Source organism: Hipposideros armiger, unplaced genomic scaffold (assembly GCF_001890085.2).
Source record: "Hipposideros armiger isolate ML-2016 unplaced genomic scaffold, ASM189008v1 scaffold_292, whole genome shotgun sequence".
In the NCBI taxonomy this organism is placed as follows: domain Eukaryota; kingdom Metazoa; phylum Chordata; class Mammalia; order Chiroptera; family Hipposideridae; genus Hipposideros; species Hipposideros armiger.
This window is the reverse complement of record NW_017731642.1, coordinates 356,731-384,472: the sequence shown is the minus strand read 5'-3', so window position 1 is coordinate 384,472 and position 27,742 is coordinate 356,731. Positions and strand designations below refer to the sequence as shown.

The window sequence follows — 27,742 nt, the reverse complement described above, 5'->3', positions numbered from 1 at the left end:
ATATATATATAATCATGGGATGTAGAGTACAGCATAGGGAATAGAGTCAGTGGAATTGTAATAGCTATATACGATATCAGAGGGGTAGTAGATTGGGGGAGGGAGGTTATCACTTTGTGAGGGATATAAATGCCTAACTATTACATTGTTTTGTACACCTAAAACTAATTTTTAAAAAAAGACCCTTTTCCACCAACCACAGGAATGGATGGATTTCACCTCCTCCACCTGCCCTCTGGAGGCAGGACCAACAAGCAGGTGGAGAAGTCAAGTGCCTGCCTAACCCCAGATTCTCTCCAGAATGTTCCTCTGACCCACATGTTCAGATTTTTCCTTTGGGAACACACCACCCTTTGAATAATTTCTGGTTTTAAGAAAAGCAAGCGTTCGCTAGAGCTGGACAGAAGTCATTTAGAAGGGGATCGCCCACTGAGCTTTTCATGTTTATAATGAAGACTAAAGGAAAGCAGAGAACACTAAGCACTCTCCGTTTGCCTGATCCCCAGAGGCTGTAGTTTCCTCAAGATTAGCTCAGCCTTTGTCCCTTGGATTTTGAAGTGACTTGGAAAATACAGAATAGCATTCCCTCGAAAATATCAAAAAGCTTCATAAATCTATTGTTTGGAAGTGCCCCACTAATACTCAGTCTAATTCTTTCTTGGCTTAATTTCATTCCATTAGTCCTACCCTAATTATTCCCCTTGTCTTGAACTAAATAAATTCCTTCCTTTCTCAGTGTTCACATCCTTCGGATGTCTGAAGATCATGATCATGCCAACCGCCCAAATCCTCAGACCTCTCTAATGGGAGCTGAATGTAACAGAAAGAATGATAACAAATGGCCCCTGCACGTGTCCTGGACTCCAGCGGGATCTTTCCTGTTTTGTTAGCTCCCAAGATCCTTACCCATGGAGTGGCTCCATTTTGAGGTTGTTTTTTTTTTAATTATTAGCCTAAAAAGGGAAATGCCAATAGGTCAGAGCAGCACACAGTTATCAGAATATATTCAAACTGATGCTTCCACTGAATTTATAAACAGAAAGACACAAAATCCCCAAAGAGTAATTATCTCTAAATATTTCAGAAATGTCCATCAATGGAAACTATTAAGTGATTATTTTTAAAGGTGGGACATACTTTAAATGATAGATCAATATCAAATTCCCTTTTGATTTTGGTTTTGCATTCAGCATATAATAATTCAGCAACTTTAGGAAGTTCAAGGTCATAGCATCTTGGAGTTGAACTGGTACCAGGAAGTCATTTAACCCCATCTTCCAATCAACGCAGTGAGCCCTGCTACAATATGCCTGGCTGGTCATCTGACTCAACGGTGATGCTTTTGCCAACAGGGAACTCACTACTTGACAAGGGTGCCAATCCAATGCTTGTTAGCAAACTCTGTTTGGTACGGAGAAGAAATCTGCCTTCCTGCTGCCCTTACCCATAAACCTGGCCCTCTCCCTCAGAGCCAACCAGCAGGACTGCATTCTCTCCCACACGGCCACCCTTCATATATCTGGCAATGGGGTATGTGTTCCCTTGGCTTTTTCATTCCAAAAGGAACATCCTCAGTTGCTTCCAGTGTCCTTAAGGCATCACGACACGTCCAGACCATCACAGTCCAGGCTGCCTCCGTCTCACCTCCATTTCATTCTCACTATGTGACACCCCCAGATGAAACACAACACACTTCTGAGCTTGCTCTCCAGGAATTCCTAGAGCTGAACTTGCAGGAGATCGCCTGATGTGATTTTATAATTGTTGGAAAGGTCTCCCCTTCCTCTTCCTCATATCTGACATTCTACCTTTAAAGATTTACTTCTTCAGGAGTCCTCTGTGAAAAATTGAAATATTCCCAAAGGGGTAATATTTCAAACCACCATCAGCCAGTGTGAATTGATTTATTCAGCAACTTTGGACTGAGAACTAAATTCTAATCCTGACTTTTGTCATTTTCTAGCTGTGCAACCACTAGAGAGTTATTTAATCTCTTCGAATAGGAAAGAGTTAATTAACTAAGAATAAGGTATTGGGGCTTGTAAATTCTTAAGACCATAATCATCAAACATTATCCAACTATCTATGAACTTATAGAAAAAACATTTTTCCTTTGCTCTTTCTTTTCTTCCCACTATTGCTACAATGCTCAGAAAGAAAAGAAAAAAAAAGAAACCTGATTTCTATAGATAACAGTAGAATGGGGCTTTGTTATAACTAATGTTGAGATAGTCATGGAGGGACAAAACACCTGAGTGAAACTCCAGTTAACTACAACCAAATGGTTATGCATTTTTAATAAATGTTTTTCTGCCATCCATGTGACTATTTTGAGGCATCACCCTTGAAACAAAGTCAAAGAGACAGGTATTTCTCTTCTGGATTTAGTCTTAGAAGAACTCTTGAGAAACTCTAAATATTGGTCTCTGCAGAAGAAATAAAATGCAAGTGTCCACAGCCCTGAGCCCTGGCTGGGATGGATGAAGCCGTAGTCAGACACACAGCCTGCACCGAGGGGTCTGAGTTCTCACATAAAGACAGCCCTGGGACTCTAGGTCAGGACTTCTCCAACTTGAGGATACACCAGAAGGACTGGTTACAACACCGATTCCAGATATTTGTACACCAATGTTCATTGCTGCATTAGTCACAATAGCCAAAGGGTGGAAACAACCCAAGTGTCCATCAACAGATGAACAGAGAAACAAAATGTGGTATTTATATACAATGGAATATTATTCAGCCATAAGAAGGAATGAAGTACTGATACATGCTATAACATAAAAGAACCTTGGAAACATTATACTAAGTGAAAGAAGCCAGTCACAAAAGGACCATCTGTTGATACCATTTATATGAAGTGTCCTAAATAACCAAATCTACAGAGACAGAAAGGGGCGAGAACCTCTGGGGGCAAGTGTGGGGATTGAGGAGTTATTGCTTAATGATTACAGAGTTTCACTTTGGGGTGATGAAAAATGTTTGGAAACAGATAGTGGTGATACTTGTACAACGTTGAGAATGCCACTGAATTATACACTTCAAATGGTTAAAACGACAAATGTTAGGTTATATATATTTTACCACAATATTTTTAAAAATTAACCTCCAAAATTCCTGGGCCCCACCCCCAGAGTTTCTGATTCAGTAGGTCACGGATGGGGCCTTAGAATCTGCCTTTCTAACAAGTTCCCAGGTGATGCTGCTGCTGCTGGTGTGGGGACCACATTTTAAAACCACTGTTCCAAGCCCACAGAGAGGCTAAGCAAACCCCTTCACCTCTCTTCTCATCTTGCTTTGTTTTGCTGATTGTCTAGAAAAGCTCAAACTTCTATGCCTCATAGCAATGTGGAAATAATCTGGAAATAATAAAAACACCTACATGCAAGGTGACTGGAGGCTATTGGTTCTGCCCTGGTGTTTTCTTTCCTTTATTCTTCTCAGTCAGGTTTGAGCCACCATTGACCAGTAGGAATGCCCATAATAATTAACACCAGCTTCTGCAGGGTAGAAGCAGGTGCCAGTCAGAATAGGCAGTGGGTGAGTGGAGAGGTCATCTTCCAGGCCTTGTTCTCAAAAATCTTTCACACACACACTCCCGTCAAATCCAAACTTGCCCCCTTAACAGTGAATTATTTTTTAATAGGACTTAGAAAAATGCTTGGTGCTTAAAGCTTCAAAGGAACGTGTATGCCCGGCTTCCTGATATTGATCTGGGCAAGATAGTCATACAGGGCATAGAGGATGGAATGCATATGTCTCATTTGGGGTCTGGTGAGCTGCTGAAGTGCTCACATTTCTGGGATTCTCTTCTTTGACATTGTTGGGTTCACCTCAAGTTCACTGGTTTTTCCCTATGGTATTACTTAACTTCTTCAAATTTAATATATTTTTATTTCTGCTCATTTGCGCATTGTATTTCCACACACACTTGCTTAATAGAGCAGAGTGTGCCGGCCATTTTCCCGACAGAGGTAACACTGCACAGTTTTTCCACCTGGTAAGAACGGCATCCTCGTCACCATCGTTGAGTAGCCCGCCATCAATGGCTGACATATAAATATCCATGGCAACACAGGTGAACCCCATGCCTGGCCGGGCTAGACATGACATGGAGCAGGTCCTCCCACTGGGCTCGGGGAAGGTGATAGCTTTTACTCAGCAAGAAGATAAAGTGTTGGTTCATTTCAATTTGCAGGGTTGTCATGTTTAAATATGAAAATGCTGCTTATAGCCAAATGTTAGTGACAGCAGCCTGTGGCGCCTATCACAGTTTGTACTCTTACTCCTGCTAAATATAGGCTTGCTTTCTCTGGATTCCTTCAAATTCCACATCTGCAGGAAGTTTTTGTTGCTATTGCTGGCCCTCTTCTTTCTTTCCCGAAGATTCCTGTTCTTTTGCTCTGCTAGAGACCCCTCCTTACACCCCTTCCCCAGGAGAATGCCATTACAAAAGATAATAAACATCCCAGGCTCAGATAGTCCTACGAAGGCCTCACATCAGTTCTCAGTTATTATTATAGGTCTCAGCCCCTAAAGTCTTTAGTGACAAGGGAACTGGGGAAGCTACAAAGGGCAGAATCATTTGACCTTCAGCAGTATAAAAAAAATGGAGCCTGATGGGATTGGGTAGGCAGTTGGGAAGCAAAACCTGAAGGTGATGCTTCTGTGTTTGCGACCCACTCAGCAGCCACCACCTGCACCGGCCAAGCAGACAGCCTGTTCCCTCCCTCGTGCTGGAACAATTTTGTGTTCCAGGTATTAAATTCACACCTAGTGAATGGTAACTACGGTGATGACGCATTTTGAGCAAATGTTCAACTCTGCTCAAGGCAAGTGTTCAACTGCCTTTGTTATTCTCCCTTTCCCTCTCTATTGCACATGGTGAGGGGCAGACGGAGGGAAAGGGGAAGGGGAAAAGAGATGGGGTAGGGGGAGAGCAAATGGTATAGTTGGTTTAGGTGTTTTCAGAACCAGCTAGAAGATCTTATTCGGAACAGGATCTGAATGCCTTCAGATGCTTCAAGTGTTTTGAAACACATTAGAATCGCTCAAGGAGCTTTTTCCCTGCACTCCTCCACCCAGGGATTCTGATTAAGCTGGTCTGCAGTGAGTGGGCTTCCCTGAGGGCTTGTGTGGCAACCACATGGCAACTGCCAGGACCTCCTGAGCAGAGACTATGAGTTGGCTCACAGAGTCTTAGCTGCTCAGACTTGCTGTGACCTTCCCTGCTGCCTCTGTGGACCGGTCACCTCTGATGTGCCCTCCTCTTCAGGAGCTAACAAGGATTCTGGCTGTGAAACATTTTACAAGAGACAGTCCAGGGAGGTGTGATAGCTTTTTCTCCTCCAGAAATGAGGATGGCCCAGTTCTGCAGTCCTGGCCCAGCTGTCTTGCTCAGGGAGACCCCAGGCAGCTCCGGGTCAAATGAACACTGTAGGAAGTGAAGAATCCATCTCATCCCCCATCTGTTCCCAGCTCTTCCCAAGGGCCTGACACTTGGTAGGTGCTTGATAGAGGTTTGCTGGGTGTGTTGAATGCTTCTAAGAGCTTCCCCCAGAGCTTATAATCTATGTGCAGAACAGGTGGCCTCCATTTGGGAGAGGAGAGATGACTAAGACGAGGGGGCCCCAACCTGGCTCATGGAAATGGGAGGTTTGTATCTTGGTGGGAGGATTCTCGGAGAGCTGGAGGCCCTCCGTCAGGAATGGTCAAAGAACACAGATGGCTAATGGAACCAGGTGGGAAGACCACCCGACTCACCAGGATGGCCAGCAACACCATGTTTGACTCCAGGATGAAAACTGCTCAGGATCCAGCTGAGAGGTCCTGGGGAAGGTGTCATCCACCTATGTGCTAAACATAAACTTCACCATGACGTGGACTTATGACACGGAAAATAACCTCTCATTGTGGACTTCCAGGTAAGTAGGTAGCCCCTAAGATCATAGCGCATTCATGGCTACAAACTACTCCCCCTCTTTTTAGAGCTGACCTGTAAAGACGTCCAAAGCTCCAGCAATCGTTCAGATCCTGGATTGACACAGGGTCTCTTACCCCTGATCAGAGGGCAAAGCCCTCTAGAGAGCCCCATAACATTGCTAATTAATGGTTAATACTATCATTTGAATTAAAGACAATGTTATACCCAGAAAAAAAATGATATTGACTATGCTGTGGAACCATGTATGGTCAGCTTTTTCTGACCATTTATATTATATATTTTTTATATTATATAATATAATCTTTATATTAATTTTTTTCTATTGCCTATTCAGTTTGTCAAGTGCTGGCATATCCTTGCTACAATAGGTACCAGAGACCAAATGCTTAAGGAAAATTAAGAGAGAAACTCTTAAATGGAAAACAATTATATTCATTAACTTAATTTGTTTTTTCAACAATGCCAGTATTTGACATCAGCAGCAGAACATGAGGTCCAGGTAGAGATGCATCCGCGTTCCCTGGTTGCTTAATAACAGGCTAGACTTTCACATGGGGCCTGTCCCAGGTTCCAGGTGGCTGTGGACATCATCCTTTGAGTTAACTGTCTTACTGCCTGTTGTGCAATACACTGTCACCAATTGTCTGAAAAAAATCAGAACGTGTGATCTGACCAATATTTGTTCTGCCCTGGGGCGGGGTGGGGTGTGAGGTAGACTCAGAAGTGTAGCAAGCGCTCCAAGTCATCTCAGTGATTTATAGTGACAACAGGCAGACCATCTGAAGTCAGGTGTTCTGGAAAATGTACAGTAGCAGTATCAATAACATCACCTAGAACATGTCCCCGGGACTGGACTTTTGGTCAAACGCTCACTGGCTCCAATCCCTTGTCACACATACCTTCTCCCAAGCCCCCTTTCTTGGCATGGATAATGAGCTCTGTCCCCAGACTATAAGAAACTCACGACTTCCCAGTCTGCCATGTGCGAAGCTGTCTCACCTATTCAAATACATGGTGGGGAGAAGTGGGAGGGTGGGGTTGCTGCTAAGTCCCAAATTAGGCACCACCACTTCTTTCAAGTCAAGGGGCAGGGGTCGGATTGCCCCGGCTGCCCTTTCCACAGTGCACGGTTATCTGCCTGAGCAGGGGCAGCCCAGCCTCTCCCAGTCCTGCAGGTAGAAAGCAAGGGCCACCTCCCCTAAGGTGGGCTGTGCGGCAGGAACCCTCTCTTGCGGTCCAGGGATTAAACAATGAAGCCTAAATTCCAGGCACCGGAGGGAGTTTGGGATTTAGTTTCCCATTAGCTGCCTCAGCTTTTCTTCCTAATTTGGAGCCCTAAGACTCAGGCATTAAACACACAGAGGCAGCTGTGGGCTGAACTTCCCGAGGAGCTGGGTTCTCCTGTGGCCGCTGCGCACCCACCTTCCCCCACCCCAACCTGTTCCTTAGACAGCCTCCCAGCAAGACCCTCTTTCAGCTGTGGGTAAGAATGCTATCTGTGGTCCATAAGTTTCTGGAAAGCCCTGAGACAGATTCCGGGAGCGCGGGGAGGAATGCGGGATGTGAATGTGTTGTGGGCATGTGTCCTAGAATGACAAGGAGCCCCACTGAAGCAGACTGAAATTTACAGGCTAAAAAGCTGTCATCATACCCTAGCCCAGAGCTCCTCAGACTTCAGCCTGCACACGAATCCCCCAGGGATCTTGTTAAAATGCAGGTTCTGATTCAGGGCCGCTGAGTGGGGCCCACACAGCATTCCTACCAGGGGCCTAGGTGGAGTCCACACTGCTGGTGAGTGGGTCACTAAGGAGTGAGGGGCTATAGGCAACTTCGGGGTGGAGGGTCAGTCCATAGTCCAGGGGACCATATTTTCTGAACCTCAAAGCAGGGAATATGGTCTGAGGAAAGATTTGGGTTTGCTTCCTGGAGCCAGAGGCAGCCTGGGAGCCATACCAGGATGCTGAAAGTTGGAACCTCCTGGGACATTCTCAGAGATGGGGGGTAGTGGTTCTCAAACTCAGCTCCTGAGGACACACTGTTTGCCTGTAAGCTGGACCAGCTGGAGCTGCTACTGCAATCAAACCGCTTTTGTTTTCTCCCAGACCACTGGGGAGAAGTGTTCATACACTGATTTTGCAAATTTATGTTTTTTCTCCAATGTATTTTCTTCAGCTTTAATTAGAAACCTTCAAGATTTAACTATGGCAGGATAATCTCTGGTAAGAGAAGGACAGCTAACTGAGCAAGAGGCTGTGACTCCTGAGGGTCACCACCTCAGGGGTCCCCCCACTTCCTCCCTGCTGGCCCCACATGGGTCTGTAGATAGCAGCTGCTGGCCCTGGCACAAACATCAACCCTGCTTTGACTTGCTTTATTCCCACTGGAACTTTTAAAAAGATATTATAGCATATAATATGTGAGAACAAAATAAAGCGTACCCAGAGAATACAGGAAGCACAAAGGCTGCCTGGCTGGTAGCTGGTCTGTTCAGCATAAAAAGTTGAGGGAAATTTGCACATGAGGGTGAGTAGGTAGAGAGGTGAGAGAACGAAGTGGAAGGAGAGGAAGATGGCTCTGAGCAGGCTGGCAGATGATTGGCACCTGCAGGAAATGTGGCCGGGGGAAATTCTTGGGGGTAGGTGGCCAAAGAATGTTTATAAACTGGAATGTCATCTTTAACCTTGTGATATAAAAGCCTTCACTCACTAGAACCTTCAGTGAAAGTTGCGGAATGCACACACACACACACACACACACACACACACGCACGCACGCACATGCACCAGAGTCTAGCTCAAGACTAAAATATCAAACTCACAGGCCCCAAATGTGCTGGCACAATTTGCAGGCTTGGATCCAGACACAGGACCCAACTTTTCAGGGCCAACTTGAGGACGTTATTAGACCATACATCGCTAGGGGGCGCCCTCATAGGCATATCGTAAGGCAAGTTGGGAGAGTCTGCCTGTGCCTGGCCCTCAACCTTCTTGGGTTCCGAAGGGAAGGAGGTGGAGAAGCGAGACAGGTGGCAACAGAGGGAGGGGTGGAGGATCAGGATTGCATTTAGAAATATGAGACACCACTCCCTTCAGGTGAGACCCCAGTCTCTTCATAAGGAGAGGGGCCAGATCTCCAGGACAGGATGAGCAGGGAAATAAACTCATATCTCAAGACAATAACCACAGCACACATAAACAAGAACTACCCAGAGTCAGTAGAAAGGGACTTATTTCACAGACCAAGGCAGCTGTATCTGCTAACAAGTATTCAAAGATGACAAAATCAGCAAGTATGCGGCATAGAAATACCAATGGAAAACCAAACAGTCCCACTTAGACAGCTTGTTATATCTTTTTGAACCTGTTTATGACATTATATTTCATATGTGTATTATACACAGCAAAAATCACTCCCAGCTGACACAGTAGGAATGAAGTAGATCAACGATTCATGGTGTTTTCAAGAATGACACTATTTCCAAATGCTGGGCACCTGAACCCGTTTGTGGACCACTGACCTATGAAAACAGGCAATCAATGTAAAATTAGGAAGGCTGTGCAAATCCTGGGACATGTGGTCATCACCCCGATAGCCAGGGGGCCTCTGTCTGCATGTGGGTATAATGTCCCAATAAAGGATGCCCCCACATACAGCCCTAAATCCCAGCCCAGCAAATAGGAAACTTTCCCATGGCAATCCAATGTGCTCAATCCAAACTCTTCTCCTTACCCTCCAGTTTTTAAGAAATCACTACAGGGGCTGGGGGTTAAGGGGACTCTAGACCCCCAAAGCATGAGACACACGTGTCCTCTACCACCTGGCCCTACTTTCCCAGGAACTCTGAAGAGACCTCACGGTATCTCACATTTCTGGGCAAAGGGGACTGGTGTGGACATCCCCGCTTGCTACATCTCTCTGGGTGTAGAGGTTTCCTTCATGCTCTCATAGCACTTTTTCAGGCTTCTATTACGTGATATTTAAACTGCTTTTGAGACAGTTTTCCACTGTGTTTTAAAAGCCAACCCTGGCATGTCTGTAAACATCAGTTCATATTCCTGGAATAGATCTTTTTTGTGTTCCATCCTACTACCCACAGGGGTACAGATGGCATGTTTTATGTGGCGGCCACTATTTACAATTCAACCCCATGGAGGCCCATGAGATGCCACAAATGGAGCCCACACAGGAAGACAGCCCCGTGGACACAGACATTTGTCCCGACAGACCAGGAGGGCCAGGAAACAACACACCCTGAAAGTACACGGGGTGCCTCAGCTGCTGTCACATCCTCGGTTCAGGGCCAGCGGGGTCTCAGGCATCCCCAGGAGGCACACAGGAGAAGCAGGATTTACCCAAGTGATGGTGGGGTGTACATGGCCGGTGGCTGTAAGCAGGGAAAACAGCACACAAAATGCCCCAAATTGGCTGCAGAGTTAAAAACATCAACAAAACAAATCCTTCCCTACCAAGGCTCACCACATTCATTTGCATGTTCATGAGCATCTGCTAGCTGAGTATCAATGTATCCTTCTTTCTATTCTGATGGACAGCCATTAATCACAGTAGATTTGACCTTGTCAGTCCTTCAATGAGCGGATAACAGAAGGGGGTGGGGAGAGTTGTGTGGAAGGAGGGAGGGAAGGGGAGAAGAATCACTGTACTCTGAAGAAGCCACTGCTGCCTCTGTCTTAGGCTAAGATAGCATTTGCAGAAAATGTCAACAGATTGCTTCTTGAGTTGGAGTTGTGCAGACATCAAAAGCTTGTTTTAACGGGGCGTTTTGCTTAAAATCACTTGGTTGGTTTAGGCATTTAGAATGTCTCTTACTATTAATATATAATTTGGATTGAGAGGTTCTTGTTGAGTTTTTCTGATATAGCATAAATCAGAACATACTGGAACAGACCCCTTCACATAACCAGAGCCTTTAGACCATTCATGTAATAAAATTTGCTCCTTGTGTTGCATTTTTAGTGGGTTCTTTTTCTTTCCTTTTTTTTTTTTTTTAAACGGCTTAGTTGCTATGCAGAGGCTTAGCGCTCCTGCATGGGGATCAGTTCCAGGCTTTGGTTTGATTTGAAACAAGCCAAGCAAATTCGCCTGAATGTGATTTCCAAAGGTTTTCCTGTTTTCCTATATCTCTCACCAGGAGACTGAAGGAAGCTGAAAAGCAAGTCACTATTTGAGTTCAAATAATGCTGGCCTGTTTTTCTCAAGTCTTTGGTATGAGTCAGTAGACATAGCTCACTGCTCCTCTGAAACACTGCAATAGTTCCAGGTCTCAGGAAGCGAATTCCGAAAGGCAGATGGCTTATACTTGCAGATAAAGTCTTTTTCTTCCGTTTTTACTTTTCTCTCAGTCCTTCTTTTTCACTTTCTCCCTCCATAACACATTGACGAGATGTGACTCAAAAGTTAATGGGAATTGCTCTCATCTTAATTTAGCAAAGAGAGAGAAAGGGGGAGAGAAATGAGTGTAATTTGCAGATGTGAGCGCAGGTCATTACAGGTGTGTTACATTAGTGTATTCACGAGCCCCCTGGGACAGACATGCTGCGCTCTCCAATAACTTTCTTAATGTGTAATTACACACTATTGTACTATAATTGATTAATTGAAAAGAGAATGTAGGCAGATGTGAGGGCAAGACTTCTGCTGCTCATGAAATGAATACGTCCTTGCTTCTCTTCAGTAAGTTAAATGGAACTACTCAAAAGCAATTAAGTCAGTAGTGAAATTCATTAAATTTTAAGTAATTATTGGTATTAAATTCTGTAATAAAATGTAAGACTTTGCATAGTTCTATTTCAAAAAGAAGTATGATAATTCTATGGGGCCAATTCAGCAGAATGAGGGTTCCAGAAAATAACTACATCTTGATACCACTGACATTTTGAGTGAAAATAACCTGAGAGAGGGAGAAGGAGGTCGAAGGGGTAAAGGGCTGTTCTAGAAGCTCTGCTTGCCATCCTACACCAGGCAACGTCCCACTTAAACCTAGGAATGTAGTAGTGTTTCCAAAGTAATTCTTTCATTTACAATCTTAATAGTTCAAAAAGAATGAAAAAATGCTTATTTTGAAATCTAATACCTTGAGATTACATTTGGTACCTGCTCTAGTAGCTAAATTCAAACATAAACATGAACACGGAGAGCTGAATGCAATTTGGAGCAATTTCTTTCCAGGCTCTACTGTCTCATTTGGGAAACAAACTTGGGCTATTGGGGTGGGGGAGAGGATGAGATATGCCATCGCTTCAGGAGGGAGTCCCAGACAGTTCTCAGAGCCCATAGGTGACTTCTGTATCTTCTGCCACTATTCATCCTGCCCAAGAAACTGAACTACGCAGAAATGTGTCAGAGAGGAACTCAACTCAGCCAATGCTGCCACATTCCAGACATTCCTGACACTCCCTAGACACTGGAGAGACCTTGGAGTCTGAGCCTGCTGTGGAAAAGTGCCAACCGGAGTCACACCAGTAGGGTTTGTTCATTCATTCATACAGTAAGTATTTTCTTGAGCTCCTATTCAAAGCCTTTATTAAGATGATTTTATATGCATCTCTCTGTCTATATGTCTATAATATATGTATGTATGTGTGTGTGTGTATGGTAAATATACAAAGATCTTATAAAAACTAGGGGCAGACTTGTGTAAAGATGGAGTCCATTTTGTACCCATCCAAGATGACCCTGTGCCCTGCACATGGTAAGCACTCAATAAAAGCATGCTGACTGAATGATGGAAGGAATCAATAGGCTTTGAGGAAAGCATGGTAGTGTGTGGCAACTTGCACAGAGTTCTCTATTTAATGCACGGAAACAGTTGAGAAATGTTAACATTTGGCCAGAATAAGCCAAAGAGATGGTGATGATGGCAGCTGCGAGTGAAGGAGAACCAATTTCAGACTGTTGACCTCTTCCTCAGTGTCTGCTCTAACCATCAGCATCCTTAACAGCCCTGTCATCTCTCTCTCGCCATCAAAAACTTAAAATGTAAACCCATGTATTATGGTCATAGATTCAACCATATTTTTTTTTAAACTTGTACTTCCAAATCTAAAAATAGCCTTGTACGGTTAGTTTCACAGTCTAAAAAGAAATGATTGTACTTTCATTGTTTGCTGAGGCTAACACTTTGATGGCATGAGGGCCAGACTACCAGATGCAAGACTGTGGGGCTGGTGGTTCCGGGAGGGACCAGTGTCATCACGGGCTCCACGAGAGGCATCCCTACTGCAGACGAACAGAGACAGAGAGAGCAGGGAGATAAGTGACTCTAACCATTCCCCACAGGAGGAGAGGAAAGCATTTTATATATACCCTAATTCCTGTTGGAAGAAAAATATTCCAGTGCTCACACACACATTGTAATTTTAGAAAGCATAACGAAAGCTAAAACTAAATTAGTCTAAATAGGTATATTAGCTCAGAAAGAAAAAATCAGGGTATGCGGAAAGACATTAGGTCTCATTTTCTGTTTGCATGTTTTTCTGCTGTAGGTGGCAATTTATTGTTCCACAGCTCATTTTAATCCTGAACATGACCTTGATAATCTGTGTAGGAGTAGCCCAACTCTTTCAAAGAGGAGTTCTAGCCAAGAAAGATGCTCTCTAGCTTGTATGTTAACTAAATGGCATGTTGCTCATATTATTTTGGATTTTTGTTTCTTTGTTTTTCATTTTTATGACTGTAACAAGTCCCAAAAATATTCAAGACAGCTAAGTCAGAACAAAGGAAAACTGATTTATGAAATCAATTATTAAGTGCCTAACTGAAATCTTCTGAAACTTAGGAGCACATGAACAAAGGAGATGGCCAGAGAAGTGGGTGATGATGTTTACTACCCAAAGAAAAGTGACATTTTTAATGGTCAGATAATTAGAATAATTAGGGAATGTGGGATTATAACAAATTTAATTGGGAGGATTAACTAGCAAACTCTTTTTGTGTGAGACTTCCCCCCCAAAATCATTTTATATTAATCTAATGTTCTATCTTAGTAAACACAGTATAGTCAATAAAACATGTTTTCTTTAATGAAGGCCTTGAAAATCTTCATTACTGAATAAACACCAGTTTTCCTTCTAAAGCCCTGTACACATGCAAGAATAAAGAATAAGCCAAGTCCACACGTTTGAAAGCTGTGTATCATAAGATTTTTCTCTTCATTTTTAAAAAACAAGGATTTTGACTCCTCATGTGAGTTTTTATTATTGGCATTTCCTTCCTTCTCTTAAAAGTAGAGTACAAAAGAGGGATTTACTTCCTTTGTTAGTTACCTTTTATTGAGTGTTTATTATACACCAAGCACTTTATGTGAATTAGCTTCTTTAGCTTTTGCAGAAAATCTAAATGGTGCATACAGCTATTATTTCTGTTTTGCAGATGCAGAAACTGACCTTCCCAAGGCCACAAAGCTAGTGACCACATAGCCAGGAAGTGGACCAAGCCAGTGTGGTTCCAGGACACATATACTACACTGCCTCCTCTGTTCTGTTTCCTGAGGGGAGGGGCTTGTTAAGGGAAATTCTATCCCTCTTTAAATTATCCAAATTCAAGAACCTTTTTCCCCCTGGTTTACATTTTTACAGTTTAAATCACACGGATTCCTGTATCATTCTGGATCATAAGGATTTTCAATTTTAGTTGCTTGCTTCTACTTTGATCTTGTTTTTCCTATTGCACACAACTTGCTCCTCAATTAAGACTGTTATCCAAAAGTTAAATTTACAGGCAAATTGGCTTGAGATTAAATCTTTGCCAGTTATTTATATTAACATGGTCATGAGAATTTGATGACAAATATTTTTGGACAATCACTTGCAGTCTCTTTCTCGCCTTTCCAGCTGTGAGAAGCCTTCAACTTCATCACAGTGTGCCAGGCCTGTTTTAAGTCCTTCTAGAAGGTTCCCTGCTCCTGCTCCCGCTCCCATCCTCCACCGTGTGAAAGCACCGCTTTCATAACAGTGCTTCCTGGCTCAGGTACCTAATACAGATCCCTTATAGCGCCAAACACCAAATGTAAAATTAGCGGCTTGACTCTCACTGTTTTTATTATCGGACCACAACCTACCAAGTTAACGCTATTCTCACCACTCCCAAAGTGATGCCAGTCGAGGCAGGCTTTGGACTGGCCCCCCACGTGCTGGCTGCTCACTTCCCTCACCGTCATCCCACCTGGGATACCCTCTCATGCCCTACCTACCCTCCAAGGACCAGCCCGGGCCACGTGTCCTCGGAAGAGCTATTCCTGATGACTCCAGTCCACTATCTCTTACCCATGAAATGACCCTTTACTTCCTTGTTGTACACCTACTGCTTTAATATGTATTTCTATTCTCTAATCACCACCCCACCCAATCGGGCACTTGACTATACACTGGAAGTTCACTGTTCGTATAAGCACAGCTTGTTTGTGAACTCCTTATGAGAAGGACCCATATTTTACACTTTGTTTGCACTGCAACATATAATTTTGTAGCACAGCACTGGGGAGACTGAAAGACAAATAGCTTCAAAATCTTGGTCACACATAACCACTTACTCATATTAATTCCACTTTTTGAAATGTGTCCATGACACTAAATACCCAGATTTTTACAAAGGTTTTAAATCTTTATAGACATCGTCTTCACGCAGTGTATACAAAAGAATAAGTTTGAGATTAAAAAACAAAAAAAACTATTCAGCCCAAATAAACCAGAGAAAATATATCCCTTGAGAAAAGGTCTTTTTGGTTTGAATGATCAAAACCGGCTGTCTCCATTGACACAGCTCAATTTTCAAGTTGGCTGATTTGATGACAGTCAGGACATTGTTTAAAAATCAAAACGCTGAGGAAAAATGAAAATAAAAATTTCATGACTTTATTTTTCTATGTTATTTTTACGTATTCATATGTAAACATCAAATTATTATAGAAAAAAGAATCCATCAATGACTGAGATGTGTTAACTGCCATAGGCAGATAAGCACTTTTGTGTGCTCTAGGTATTTTCCTTTATGTATCCACATTTCTAAATAGGATACACAAATTTGCCATCATAGATTGTATTATATGTGTGTGTATGCAATGATAGTACATATTTTCAAAATTCGGGCTATCAAGCAAATATATAAATATGTATCTAAGCCAAAAGTAGTTGTTAGTGCCCTGAGAGTGTCCTTACACATTTATCAGACAATTTAGAAGTCAAAAGCACCACTGACAGAAATGCTACATGGTACAGGCCCCCAAAGTATTTCACATATCTTAGTAATCTGGATTATTTTTCATGTGAAGGACTTATCCTAGCACATGCACAATATTTAAATATTGCCTCCCTTCCCATCTCAGGCTTTGACACTTAAAAATGTGTACGTGGTTTTCCCCTCTCTGTTTACACAAAGAAGTATATAACAGATCCTGCTGCAATATCAGAATCAGGTTCAAATTTTCCGTTCAAAGGAAATCAAACTATATTGAGATCTGAGCACTATAAAATAGCATAGTATTTCACATAATTAAGCTCAGGGTATGACTCAACCTATACAAGTTGATATCTTGAATCCAAATTATAAAATGTGCAGTGTAGGAAATGCACCTGTGTGCACTTGTGTGTCCCCTAGGTTGGGAGCATCTTTAACAGATGATGGTAATGGTGATGATTATGGATAAGGGCATCCTAATTTATAAAAAAATGTACTTTATCCTAATAAGACCTATAGCTTGTTCTATCGAATGACAGAGAGAGGAAAAAAAATCATTGTTCCTCTACCCATGTAGCTTCATGAATTTTCAAGAGAAATATTGATAGATATGCAATCCAAAGTAGAACATTAAGCAATTTTCTGGATAATTAAGGCAAATGTGCCACTTATTATTTTAATGCTGGCTTATCTGGGGTTTGTCTTCACTGGTTCAACAATTCACTTTGAAAGAATGAGCAAAGCCCTCTCTCAGCTCCACTGAAGGAAGAGTACACAGCAGTAAGAGGCTTAGCCAAGACGGCCACGGGCCAGCTCCACTCCACCTTGTCAGTGGCTGACGCCTAGTCTAGAAACAACCTTAAGCCTTTCATTTTTACCTGAACTAGAACCGGGGAGAGCGTTATTGTATGCAATCATCTGACAAATAATTATTGAGCACCTACCTCCACAGTTCATTGACTCTATATCACCATGGACTGTTAAGATGCCATTATTTTATATCAGTGGGGGAAAACTCAGCTAATTAAAACATGTTTTTTTTTTAACATTTGTAATATGCAATAAATTGTAGTATGCAATCCCGTTTCTGAGATGTTAAATGTGAGAGGGGAAGAGTGCACTGTAGAATATCCATGAAATATGGTATGGGCCAGCATGGGTCTCAGAGGTACAGCGAGGAAGGACAAAGTTCTTGCCTCACAGAGCTCTCAGCCAAAGAGGGCCTCATCTGGAATTAAAACAGGATGTCTCAACACCTCATTGTACGTGGCCGTGCATAGGGAGGAGAAGCTGGGAAGAAAGCCCTCCAGGAAAGCCTGACACCTCAGAGCAGGGGAGTAGGAAATGTACAGAAAACATGATTGTGAAAGACACTTCAAGCCAAATGCAGTGAGAAAATACATTATTTTAAAACTCTTGTTTGCTGGAACCTGCTCATTTGCAGCTTAATCATGGGTTTCTATCTTCTTTCTTCCCTTTTAAAATTCCCTCTCGCCAGTCCCCCATCCCCCTCACATTCCCAGCTCCAATTTCTTGCCTCCTGTATTATTCACATGTGCCATTCATCTCAACTCCAAATATTTTTTATACCCTTTCCCTTTTTCTCCCAAGAGACTTCCGTTAGCTTGTTCTTCTAGCCATAAACCAAACATGAATATGATTAATATTAGTTCTGGCTTGTTACTTGTGCAATTTTATATTGATAATTGATATCCCATCTGATTTTCTGGTTTTGCTTGATATATGACCTAGAGTTTCCATGAAGCCATCAGAGGCGAATTCTCTTTGGTATTTTTGGTAATTGTTCAGTTCTAGAAATTAAAACAATGAGAGAGAATGTGACTGACACCTGACTCCCTTATGCTACTTGATGGCTCAAATTCTCAAAGGTAATAGATCAGTTCACTCCGAGGAATACAGCTATACCAAACCAAAAGAGGCCAAGCCTTTTTAAAAATGGCCTTACTGATCCTAAAAAGACTCAAAATCTTCAAAACAAAAGAACTAACACTTATCATACATAATCTACTGCTGTCAGATTTTTAAAAAAATACTACACTCAAATGCTTATATCACATTGAAAATGTGTTTTCTATAGTCTATCAAATTAACAACATATACTTTGGTTCCTTTCCCCCAAATGTATTATGCATTGGGAATTCTCAAACACTGACATGTCTTTCTGAATAAATTCCCCTTCCTAATATTCCCCTTGATGTTTTTTCTGGCTTCAGAATTCTACCAAAGAATTGTTATTATAAAGAAGCTAAAAAGAGTGATTCTGAATTAATTTCTTAATTCCTTCATCCCACAAACATAGCTTGAAACCCCTCTCTAGCCCTGGGATGGAAGGATGTATCAGACCTGCTCCCACCCCAAGGAGGTGGCCGTGTGTGTCGGCCTGAGCTCAGGTCAGAGAAATGGAAATCAAACCTCAGCTCTGAGACCGCTCACTGGATCCCCTCTCCTCCCTTGGGGCAAGGAATGTAACATCTTTGAATTTTAATTTCCCCACCTGTAAAGCAGAAATAACAATATCTACTTAGCAAATTATGGAGATGAAAGGGTCTAAAAAAGGGTCTATCACGACTGAGGACAGTGCCGGCAGGTGGGAGGCACCCCACAAAGGATGGCGTCCTGTCTCCTTCCACATCCATTTGCTACTGCGGGCATTTCCTTGTGCAGATTGCGTTTTTTCCTTTGCTTTGCATTTATTTTCTTAGTTGCTTATTTCTCAGATTAACAATTTTACTATGAAATGGAAGGGCAAGATGAAGAGGTCTTGGATCATGTAGAGAGTCTTCCATGAGAGTTACAGTTCTACAAAAAAAAAAGCTTAGCTCTAAGAATTATCTGCATAATGAATCTTGTCCCTCTCACTGTTCATGAGGAAACTGTGCGGTGTTTGTGTGCAAATGTGTATAACTTAAGACTTTCAGATAATCTGTTGCTAGAAAATGTGGCCCAGTGGTATTCTATGATGTGCTTGAAAGTAAGCAACTTTGGAAGAAATTATCATAATCCCAGTGTTGATTGATTCTGATTTGGCCAATGGTTTGCCAAATACTGGTCTAAAAGCCTTATGGGTGGTCATTCATTTAGGCCTTGCACCAATCCTACTAGACCTCTACTATTGTTCTCATTTTACAGACAAGGACACAGACACAGAGAGATTCAGTGATTTGTCCAAGGTCACACAGCCGGTGGGTGGAGTCGGGGAGATTCCTGAATCTGAACCAATCAGCCTGGCTCAAGAGTCCAAGCTCTTCATGATAACACCCTACAATTTTTCAGAAGTTTGATTCTCTTCAGAAAAATACTCCAACATTGCAGGACCTCACACATCAGCAACATCTGCCCTGCAGCTAACAGGCATCTCTGGTGCCCTCAGCATAGAGAGGCCACTGGATAGATGTTCAAGGGTTTCTCTGAAGTTCTTTGATCTAAATTAAAATATTACATATGGGTTTCTGACCAAACCAATTGGGAAGAGACTGTAGTTAGAGAATACAGGCAAGTACTCCCAGCACCTGCCTTAAAATTTTGTTTAAACTGATGCCACCTTCTAGCTCCATTTTATTGGTAATGAGGTTACTGTTTAGTCAACTTTTACGCCAGGCATACTAAGCGCTTCATATACATGATCTTGTTGACTCCTCAAAATGACCCTGTGAGGTAGGTACTGTATTTATCCTCATTTTGTTGATAAAGACACTGAGGCTCAGGGCAGTGAAGAGACTTGCCCAGGTTGCACAGCGGACACATCTGCAGAGCAGGGATTAAGGCCCCCAACTCTAATCCACCCCACCACAGTATGTGCCTTGGAGAACACATGGTCCTCAATCCCTCTCTCTGGCTCTCTAAGAACCACTGCACTGTACAGTGTGAGAAGCCAGCATGAACACCAAACCATTAAGCCTCTGACCTTTCTCTCTGAAACGAGAAAGGCAAAGATCGCCAAGCCTTGGAAGAGGGAGCTTGCCAGGGACCAAGGGGCACTGATCAAAGGACTCCTAACCCCAAGAAAATGACAGGGCAGCAGCTGGGGAACTCGAGTCCTCCCCCAGGTGGCTTCTCCCCCAAATAAAGAGACTAGAAAGACAGTGAAAATAGGGTTTGCATGGGTGGGCATTGAAGGGAGATGGTCGATTGTGATAGAGAGGGTCTTTGTACAGGACAAGAAGAAGGTTCTGAGACACGAGACCACAGCAGCAAGAGGCTGAAAGGAGAGAGAGAGAGCAGCAGCAGACCCAGCTGGGGAGCAAGGTGAAGCAAAAGCACAGATGTAAACAGAGGAACGTGCAGGGGAGATAGGACAGCTCAAGCAGAACCCATTCCTTCTGACCGTGTCAAGTCTCGATGGCCTTGCTGGAGAGCATCATTGTACCACCTTTATTGGAAGTGCCGTTGCTTAATCTCATATTGGTCTTTCTAAAAAGTTCTATTTTTCTAAAACATAGTTAAAAAACTGTAGGAGCACAAGAAGAGCCCCAGACTAAAGGGATCTGGAGGGTGGCTGGATGGAAAGAAAGGTGGGCTAGGCCAACTCTCTCTAGACAGCAATCCACCCCCAGGATTTCTGAGTCATTTTTATACTCTGGGGCTTTTACGGTTACTCTGTCAGGAAGCTGGTACACTGCGTACTCCATATGCACATGTCATATGATATTTTATTTGATGTGATGGGAGTCCACGTGTGTCACCAGGAATTGTAATTCTCACTACCTGTGCTACTCTGCTATAACATCAAAAAAACTGTATAAATTCAAGTTGAGCTGGGACAGGAATCTGGCTTTCTGTAAGGTGAGGGTCTTTGGTTAATTATACCTATTTTGAAAAGCCTATCAAATCTCTAGTGAAATGTGGCAGTTTGTATCACCTTTGGGGGGTTCTGGTGAAGTCTCCATGGTCTAGTAGGAAAACCCTAGCCATAGCTACTCATACAGAGTTCCAGGATTTCCCCCCATTGCTGTGATGGGGCTGGCATGTGCTGATGAGTTGGGCTGGATTGCAGAGATCCGATCTTATTTTTAAATAAACACATTGAGAACCAGGGGCCTGAGAGTAAAGAAGACTCAAATCATCACTGGCACTGTGGTGTGTTTTTCACCTTAAGGGTTTTTTTAACTAGATCTGACTGTCCAAGCCTTATAAGGCTGTGCTGAGCAGGGAGAGAAGCACACACTGCATAGCTAGGAGCCATTTGTTTGATGGACACACACTCCCAAAGCTCCGATTCCCAATTTAATATGTGTCAATGGATTCTTTATGGCCAGAGAAGTGGGGTGCTAAAGGTTTTACAAATAAGCAAACAAACAAACATATTTGCTTCACAATACTCCAGCAGAATAAAAGGAGGGTAGGGGTGTGGGTAGAGGGTAAAGGTATGGTGAAGCAAGATTAAGAATTGATCATCGTTGAAGCTGAATGATAGTTACATGGGGGTTCATTATATGACTCTCTCTACTTTTGTGTATGTTAGAAATTTTCCATAATATTTTTTTTAATCCACAGAAGTCCTAGAAATTTCCATGAAGTAGAACTACTAGCGTCCACACTTGACAGGATGGTATCAGTTGCTGAGACCTCTGTGAACGGGCTGGCCTGTAGCTTAGCGCTTCTCCTTCGGGGGCCCTACACTCCAGCCAACTTAGATGACAGGTGAGGGGTGGGTCACCTGGCCTGTGCTTTCCCACCTCCTTGCTCTAGTCCATGCTATTTCCCTGTGCCTGGAATGCCCCCTTCTCTGACACCCCAGCTCCGACTATCAACATCCATCCCATGTAAGGCCTAGATCAAAGGTATGCTCCTTCGTTACATCTCTAATTGCTGCATATGGAAGTGATCTCTTCCTCCTTTGTACTCCAGAAATTTCCTGGTGCTCTCTTGGGGGCACAGCTCACTGTGTAATGATAACAATCATGAGAAGAAGAAGAATCATAATAATAGCAGCTAATACATACCGAATGTTACTATGTACCAGGAACTTTAAATATGTCATCACATTCAACCCTTACAGTATCCTCTGAGGTTATTACCGTTTACTATTACACTTTACAGATGAAGATCTGAAGCTCAGAGAAGTCCAAGAGGTGAAACAGGGATCTATTGTGATGTGATGCCAGATGTGTCACCATAAATTTTAAGCCTGTGTGCCATTGACCCCTAGCTATACCACCAGAGTGACACAATATAAAGCCTAGCTGGGGCAAAATTCTAACTTTCAGGAAGACCTGAGTGCCCACATTCCTGATGACTACAATGCTGTATATGCCTAGTCCTCCTACTGAATTCTAAGCTCCTCCAGGGAAGGAACTGTGTCTTTTTCTATTTTGTGTCCCCACAAGCACTGTGCAGTACAGGGCTTTATACACAGAAGACGTGCAATAATGCAGTGTTATCAGAACACTGTATTAATACAGAGCAGTTCTGTCTCAGCAGTTCTGATGAAGGACTACATCCAGGTCTTGTAATCTACCTGTCTGCACGCATAAGGACATTAGATGGACAAATCAGCTCACAGAACTGCCTAAGTGTCTCTCCTCCCCACCATCTCTATTGACAAGGCCACAATACTAAAATAGTTTTTCACCTTCTCCCTACACTGGCATTGTAAGTGACCAGAAAAAATTCTTCCCTGATGCTATTTTTATTTCGCCTCCCAGCTGTGGACTCCCTCCGCCTTCCTTTGCAAAACCCCCATTCCTAACAGCCTCAGGAAAAGCCAAAAAGGGAGTCAGACTTTGTCTAGGTGATGACTTGGGAATCTGGAATGGAGGGAGACAGCCTTATTTCCCCCTGGAGTTTCCTTTCTCTTATCTCCGTTTCAAACTTCCTAAACCTGCTTTCTTTCCAACCAAATTATACTACATCGTTGCTGCTGTTCTTTGACTATATTTTGATCTTCCTCCTGAATGCACTGATGTTCTCTGGGCTGGTCCTCAGAACACTTGGGGAATAGGCTCAGTTGCCTTCATTTCCTTGCCCCAAGCCCTTTCCACATTCCTCTTCTTGCTACAGGTCCCTTCCCGCCAAGAACTTCACTTATGCTATATTTCCGCAAGGTCTTACTCCCAGCTGGCTTTCAAGAACTGACAAAGTACTGGCTGACGAGGAGGTGTCAGCTCATAATATGATTAAGATCCTCATCTCTAGCTCTTAATCCAACTCCCACCATCAATATGAGCATTGTCATAGATGAAATGGGAAGGCTTACTAGTCCCAAAAGAATGAGGCAATAATAATAAAGGAACCAGCAATGGAGTTGAAATTTGGGGCAAAGGCTATTCACCATGGCTGGCTCTAAATGTTCCCACTTCCGGGTTCGCATAAACCATGTTGCTGTAGTGTTAATATGTGAATTTCCTGCAGTTTCTTTTATTGAAAGTTATTTGCCTTAGTCATAAATTTAGATACGTCAGCAAAATACCCTGGGTGTGTGTGTGTGTGTGTGTGTGTGTGTGTGTGTGTGAAAGCCTCTATCAACGAAGAGGTAGATGGGGCCACATTAAATTGTGATATATCATGTAGTACTCAAGTTTTATCTGTCACTTATCTTGACAGCCTTGTATTTTCAACATTAATGAAAAGCATAAAGGAGCTGCTGCACAATCACCAACCAAAGAATCTTGGCTACCAAGCTAAATATTTAGTCATCTGTGTTGTACATTAAGTGTGAAGGCATATATCACCGATTGGGGTTGAAATGGGAAAGTCAGTGCCCTACAGGAAATCTACAGTTGCATAGCAGATTTTTATATCAGCCAATGCTTTCTTTGTCAGTGCCTTCTGATGACACACATTGTGTATTTCAGGCATTGATTTTATTTTGCTTTTGTTTAGGTTCCTTAATATTCCTCCCTCTTCCAAGAAGCAGAGGCTGGTGGTGTGGGGGGAGGACAGAGGCAATCAACAGTTAAAAATAAAGCCAGAAGCGATGTCTTATCTACCTGGCCAGGGCACTTTCTGTCAGCACCTGTGGCCCAGAGTCTTAGCCTTCCAGCCATGAACACCTGATCACCTCGGAGCCTAGAAGTAACCTGTGCCCTTCATTCTTTCTCCCAAGAGCCATCAGCACCCTCCACAGGGCTCCTCCACTTTCTAACCAACCTCCACACTGCTTTTGCTGCAGTGAACCATGCAAGATGGCAGAAACACCCTTAAGCTAAGAAAGCACTTTGGAGGGATCTTGCAGTCTTCTCTTGTGGACTCTTTCAAAATTTGCTCTAAGCTGCACTAAGAAAACTCCAAGGACTTCCTATTTCTCTCTTAATAATAAACACATCTCTTTCATATAGAAGCGTAAGTTTTCAGTGCTTCATAACCAGCCAAACACCATCGTTTCTCTTGCAGCTGAAAAAAATTAAATTTCTCCTTGGAGAAATAAGCTTACATGTTTTTTTCTCTTTATTCTCCTTTTTTCTTTTATTGCAAGAAAGTATGCTGACCAAAATAAAGCATTTCTAACAGTGAAAGAACAAAGATTGCACCAATCCCTCAAAACTACTGCCAACACAATATTGTGTTTAAGCACAGCAATGACTATACATGTAATTTCTCTAGAGCGAGCTGGAAAAGATGTTCACATATACGTTTTACTTCCTGCAGTATAAACTGACCACACCAAGACTCAAGCACATTCATTTTTCTAATAAATAGGGGGGAAAATCAAATATGACATATCACTTTAAACAATTTCTCTAAAAACTAGTAAGTAACTCCCCCATAAAGCATTTTGATACCAAAACATAGCCTAAATGGCCCCTATGGTCTTCTCCTGGATAACCATAGTTACGGAGTGAAACATTAACAAGGAACTCAATGAAAAGGGTTTCCTCCAGATCGGTAATGCTAGCAGGCCCAGAGTTTAAGAGTTCTGAGGTAACATAATAAGGTGAGTGAGTTAACTTTTCAGGGGGAAAAATTGCCTTTATAAGCAGCGAATCTGCCTGAGGATTGGTTTGGTCAAAGGATGAGTGGTGCTATTGTAACCGTGCAGACTGCGGAGGGAGCAGGGAAAGGACCTTCTTGCTGTCAACATCTAACTACTGCAGCTAGAATGGGTAAGAGCTGTATTTTCCTCTCTTCTCCTGCTCTTTGGACACTTTGTTTTTAATGAACAGTTGGTATCAGAGCTAAGTCCAAACACGGTTACATGTGGGATTTCCTAATACCCGAGACCTGGCAGAGCTGCAGGGGGTTCCGCCAACAAACTAAACAGAAATGAGACTACCTCACAATGTAAAAACTGAGCATCCTCATTCTCTTGCAGCGTTTTTCATTTAGCTGGAGCAAATGTTTTGCTCTAATGCAATTGAAAGGAAAAGAACATTTAGGGACAACATAGCTAGATCCCTCGTAAAGCTTCATTTTCCAAAGCAGTGTTCGAATCTCTAAATAAATGACAATTCATTCTCTGTTTACTTTAGGTAAACAGAAAATGCATTGCGGAGCACTCATTTTCGAAAGCTAATCAAGAACATTAGGTCCCAACAGATTCATTTAATAGAAATATAATAGGCATTCCTGCTTGCTTTTCATCTTGTCTGACTGTAAATGCTAAAATGAACAGCAAATTAACCCTGCCTTGGAACGGAGTCCCTGTCACAGCTGATACCCTTTCTCTCACGACTTGTAAACACCCCGCATCCTGTCGCTTTTCTGACTTCCACATAGGAGAGACGAAAGCGCCTGATTGAGTCTGGCAAGACAGTGCAGGAATACTTGAATTCTAAAGGGAGTACTGCGTGTCAACTCAGCTATCTTTCCTAGCAGAACAAAATACTACCATGTTGTCTCCTAAAATAGTGTACAATTAGGAAGTAGGAGGCGGTGGAGGTGGAATTGTTTTTTTTTTCCAAGCTACATGTATCAACTTGTCTTTCTCTGTATTTTTAACTTTACTAGCCATTCTCCAAATGGCTGCTTATAAACTACTATACAAAACAAGCTAAGACAAGGCCATCCAAGCTCTAGCATCAGATACAAAAGATGTGCAAACAATTTGAGATCTTATCATTAATATTCAGCGATATCAGAATTAGCATTTAGCACTCTATACAGAAAAACTACAATACTTCATAAATTATTGTAATAATGAACAAACCCTTTCAAAAACTGTTTTCACTGAGCTACAGTAACATTCTAGACTTGTTGGAAGTGTATTATTCTTACAAGTAGTTCGCAGTTATTCTTGAAGGCAAGCCTTGGAGTTTCCTTAGCATAGTGCTGCTGGGGAAAATTTTCAGCATGTCCATCTTCATCTCTAGCCTGAAGGGAAATATAATGGCCTATTTAGGGACTTACAAATAATGGAAGAAAAAAAAGCTAAAAGCATAACAGCTCAGATCATTAAACAAACGGGAATCCAGAAATAACAACATTATTAAGAAGTTTGTTTAAATACGCAGTACGCCTTTTAGATATCAAAATTTGGGATTTATTTTTCTTTACATTGTTTTGTTTGAACATGCAAATTCATTGTGGTGTAATATTTAAAATGATATGAAACAAACCAAAATAAAATAATTTTGTTGGAAATTGCCACCACTGTAGTCTTCCAATGACTTTGGGGGCACATTTAAGCTTATACGACATACATACGTGTTTAAACTTTTTGGCATGCTTAAGCAATCTCTAGATAATGCACTTTTTAAAAACTCTAATAGCAAGGCCATAAGAAAAGCAATTTGCATCGTTATATTTTGCATCGTAATACTATTAGAGATAAACTGATTCCCCTCGATTTTTAAATAAAAATCTGAAAGGAGCAATGATCTAGTAAGTACAGTGATTCTTCAATCAAATGCAGTTAAAAAATAGATTTAATTAAGAAGCTGCATTAAAAGTTACTGGTTATTTTAATCTACACTGTTAATTAAGAAAGCTGAAGTTTAAAATGGAGACATTAACAGAACCCATCAGCAACACCGCTTGCATACAGTCCTCTTTCTAATCTCCATCGGTTTCCGGTTTGGAGTTGGAGAGAAGGGAGAGGTAGGTGAAAGGAGGCGTGTCTGCAGCACACTCATTAAACCATTCACTTGGGTGACTCTTGCACTCCGCTCTGCTCTCATCTCATCTGAGCCCCTAACTGCTCTCTCTTTCCTGGCCTCCTGAAATCCACAGCTGAGCTGTCTCCCTCACATATGGCTTGCATATAATTATGTATATTCCATTTTGCACTGCATTAAAATGATGAGCTTCTGGCTCCCTGCCAGTTGATTTTAAAAAGCCCAAGTGAAGTAGGAAAAAGGAGAGAAACACAGGGAGAGCCGCACAGGAAGCAGCAGGTAGTTCTGTCTGCTGTCTCTTTAGATAAGATATATGTCTGGCACCGAGGGAACAGCTGAGAACTACCTGTTGTGATGTATGGATCGAGGCGGGGAACACAGCGGGCATACATCTGTGGCATCGCGATGACAGCCCTTATGTATTGTTTCTCCTCTAATGGAGTGACATCTTCCCGCTGACAAGTATCACTCAGAGCTCCTCAGCCAGACTGGGGATTGTCATTTTAGAAAGGGATCCGTAGTTTGTACATTTGAGAACGTATAGCTTGTTTTTAATAAAGTTGTCTGCTACTTATTGCAGGGTGGGACCTGGATG

General features: G+C 42.4%; 1 protein-coding gene across 5 annotated transcripts in view; it reads right to left on the bottom strand.

The window, feature by feature from the left end:
* The window catches only part of SOBP (sine oculis binding protein homolog), a 161,181-nt gene that overhangs the window by 39,768 nt on the left and 93,671 nt on the right, over nt 1-27,742 (bottom strand). For 4 of the 5 annotated variants that reach the window (XR_002125803.1, XR_002125804.1, XR_002125805.1 and 1 more), the window contains exon 5: nt 26,309-26,404. The exons of the other annotated variant lie outside the window; for it this stretch is intronic. Coding sequence is in view for 1 of the 4 variants with exons in the window: in XM_019658996.1 (XP_019514541.1) it covers nt 26,309-26,404 (96 nt within the window). In the remaining 3 variants the exon portion in view is untranslated. The remainder of the gene's footprint in view (nt 1-26,308; nt 26,405-27,742) is intronic. 5 annotated transcript variants of the gene reach the window in all.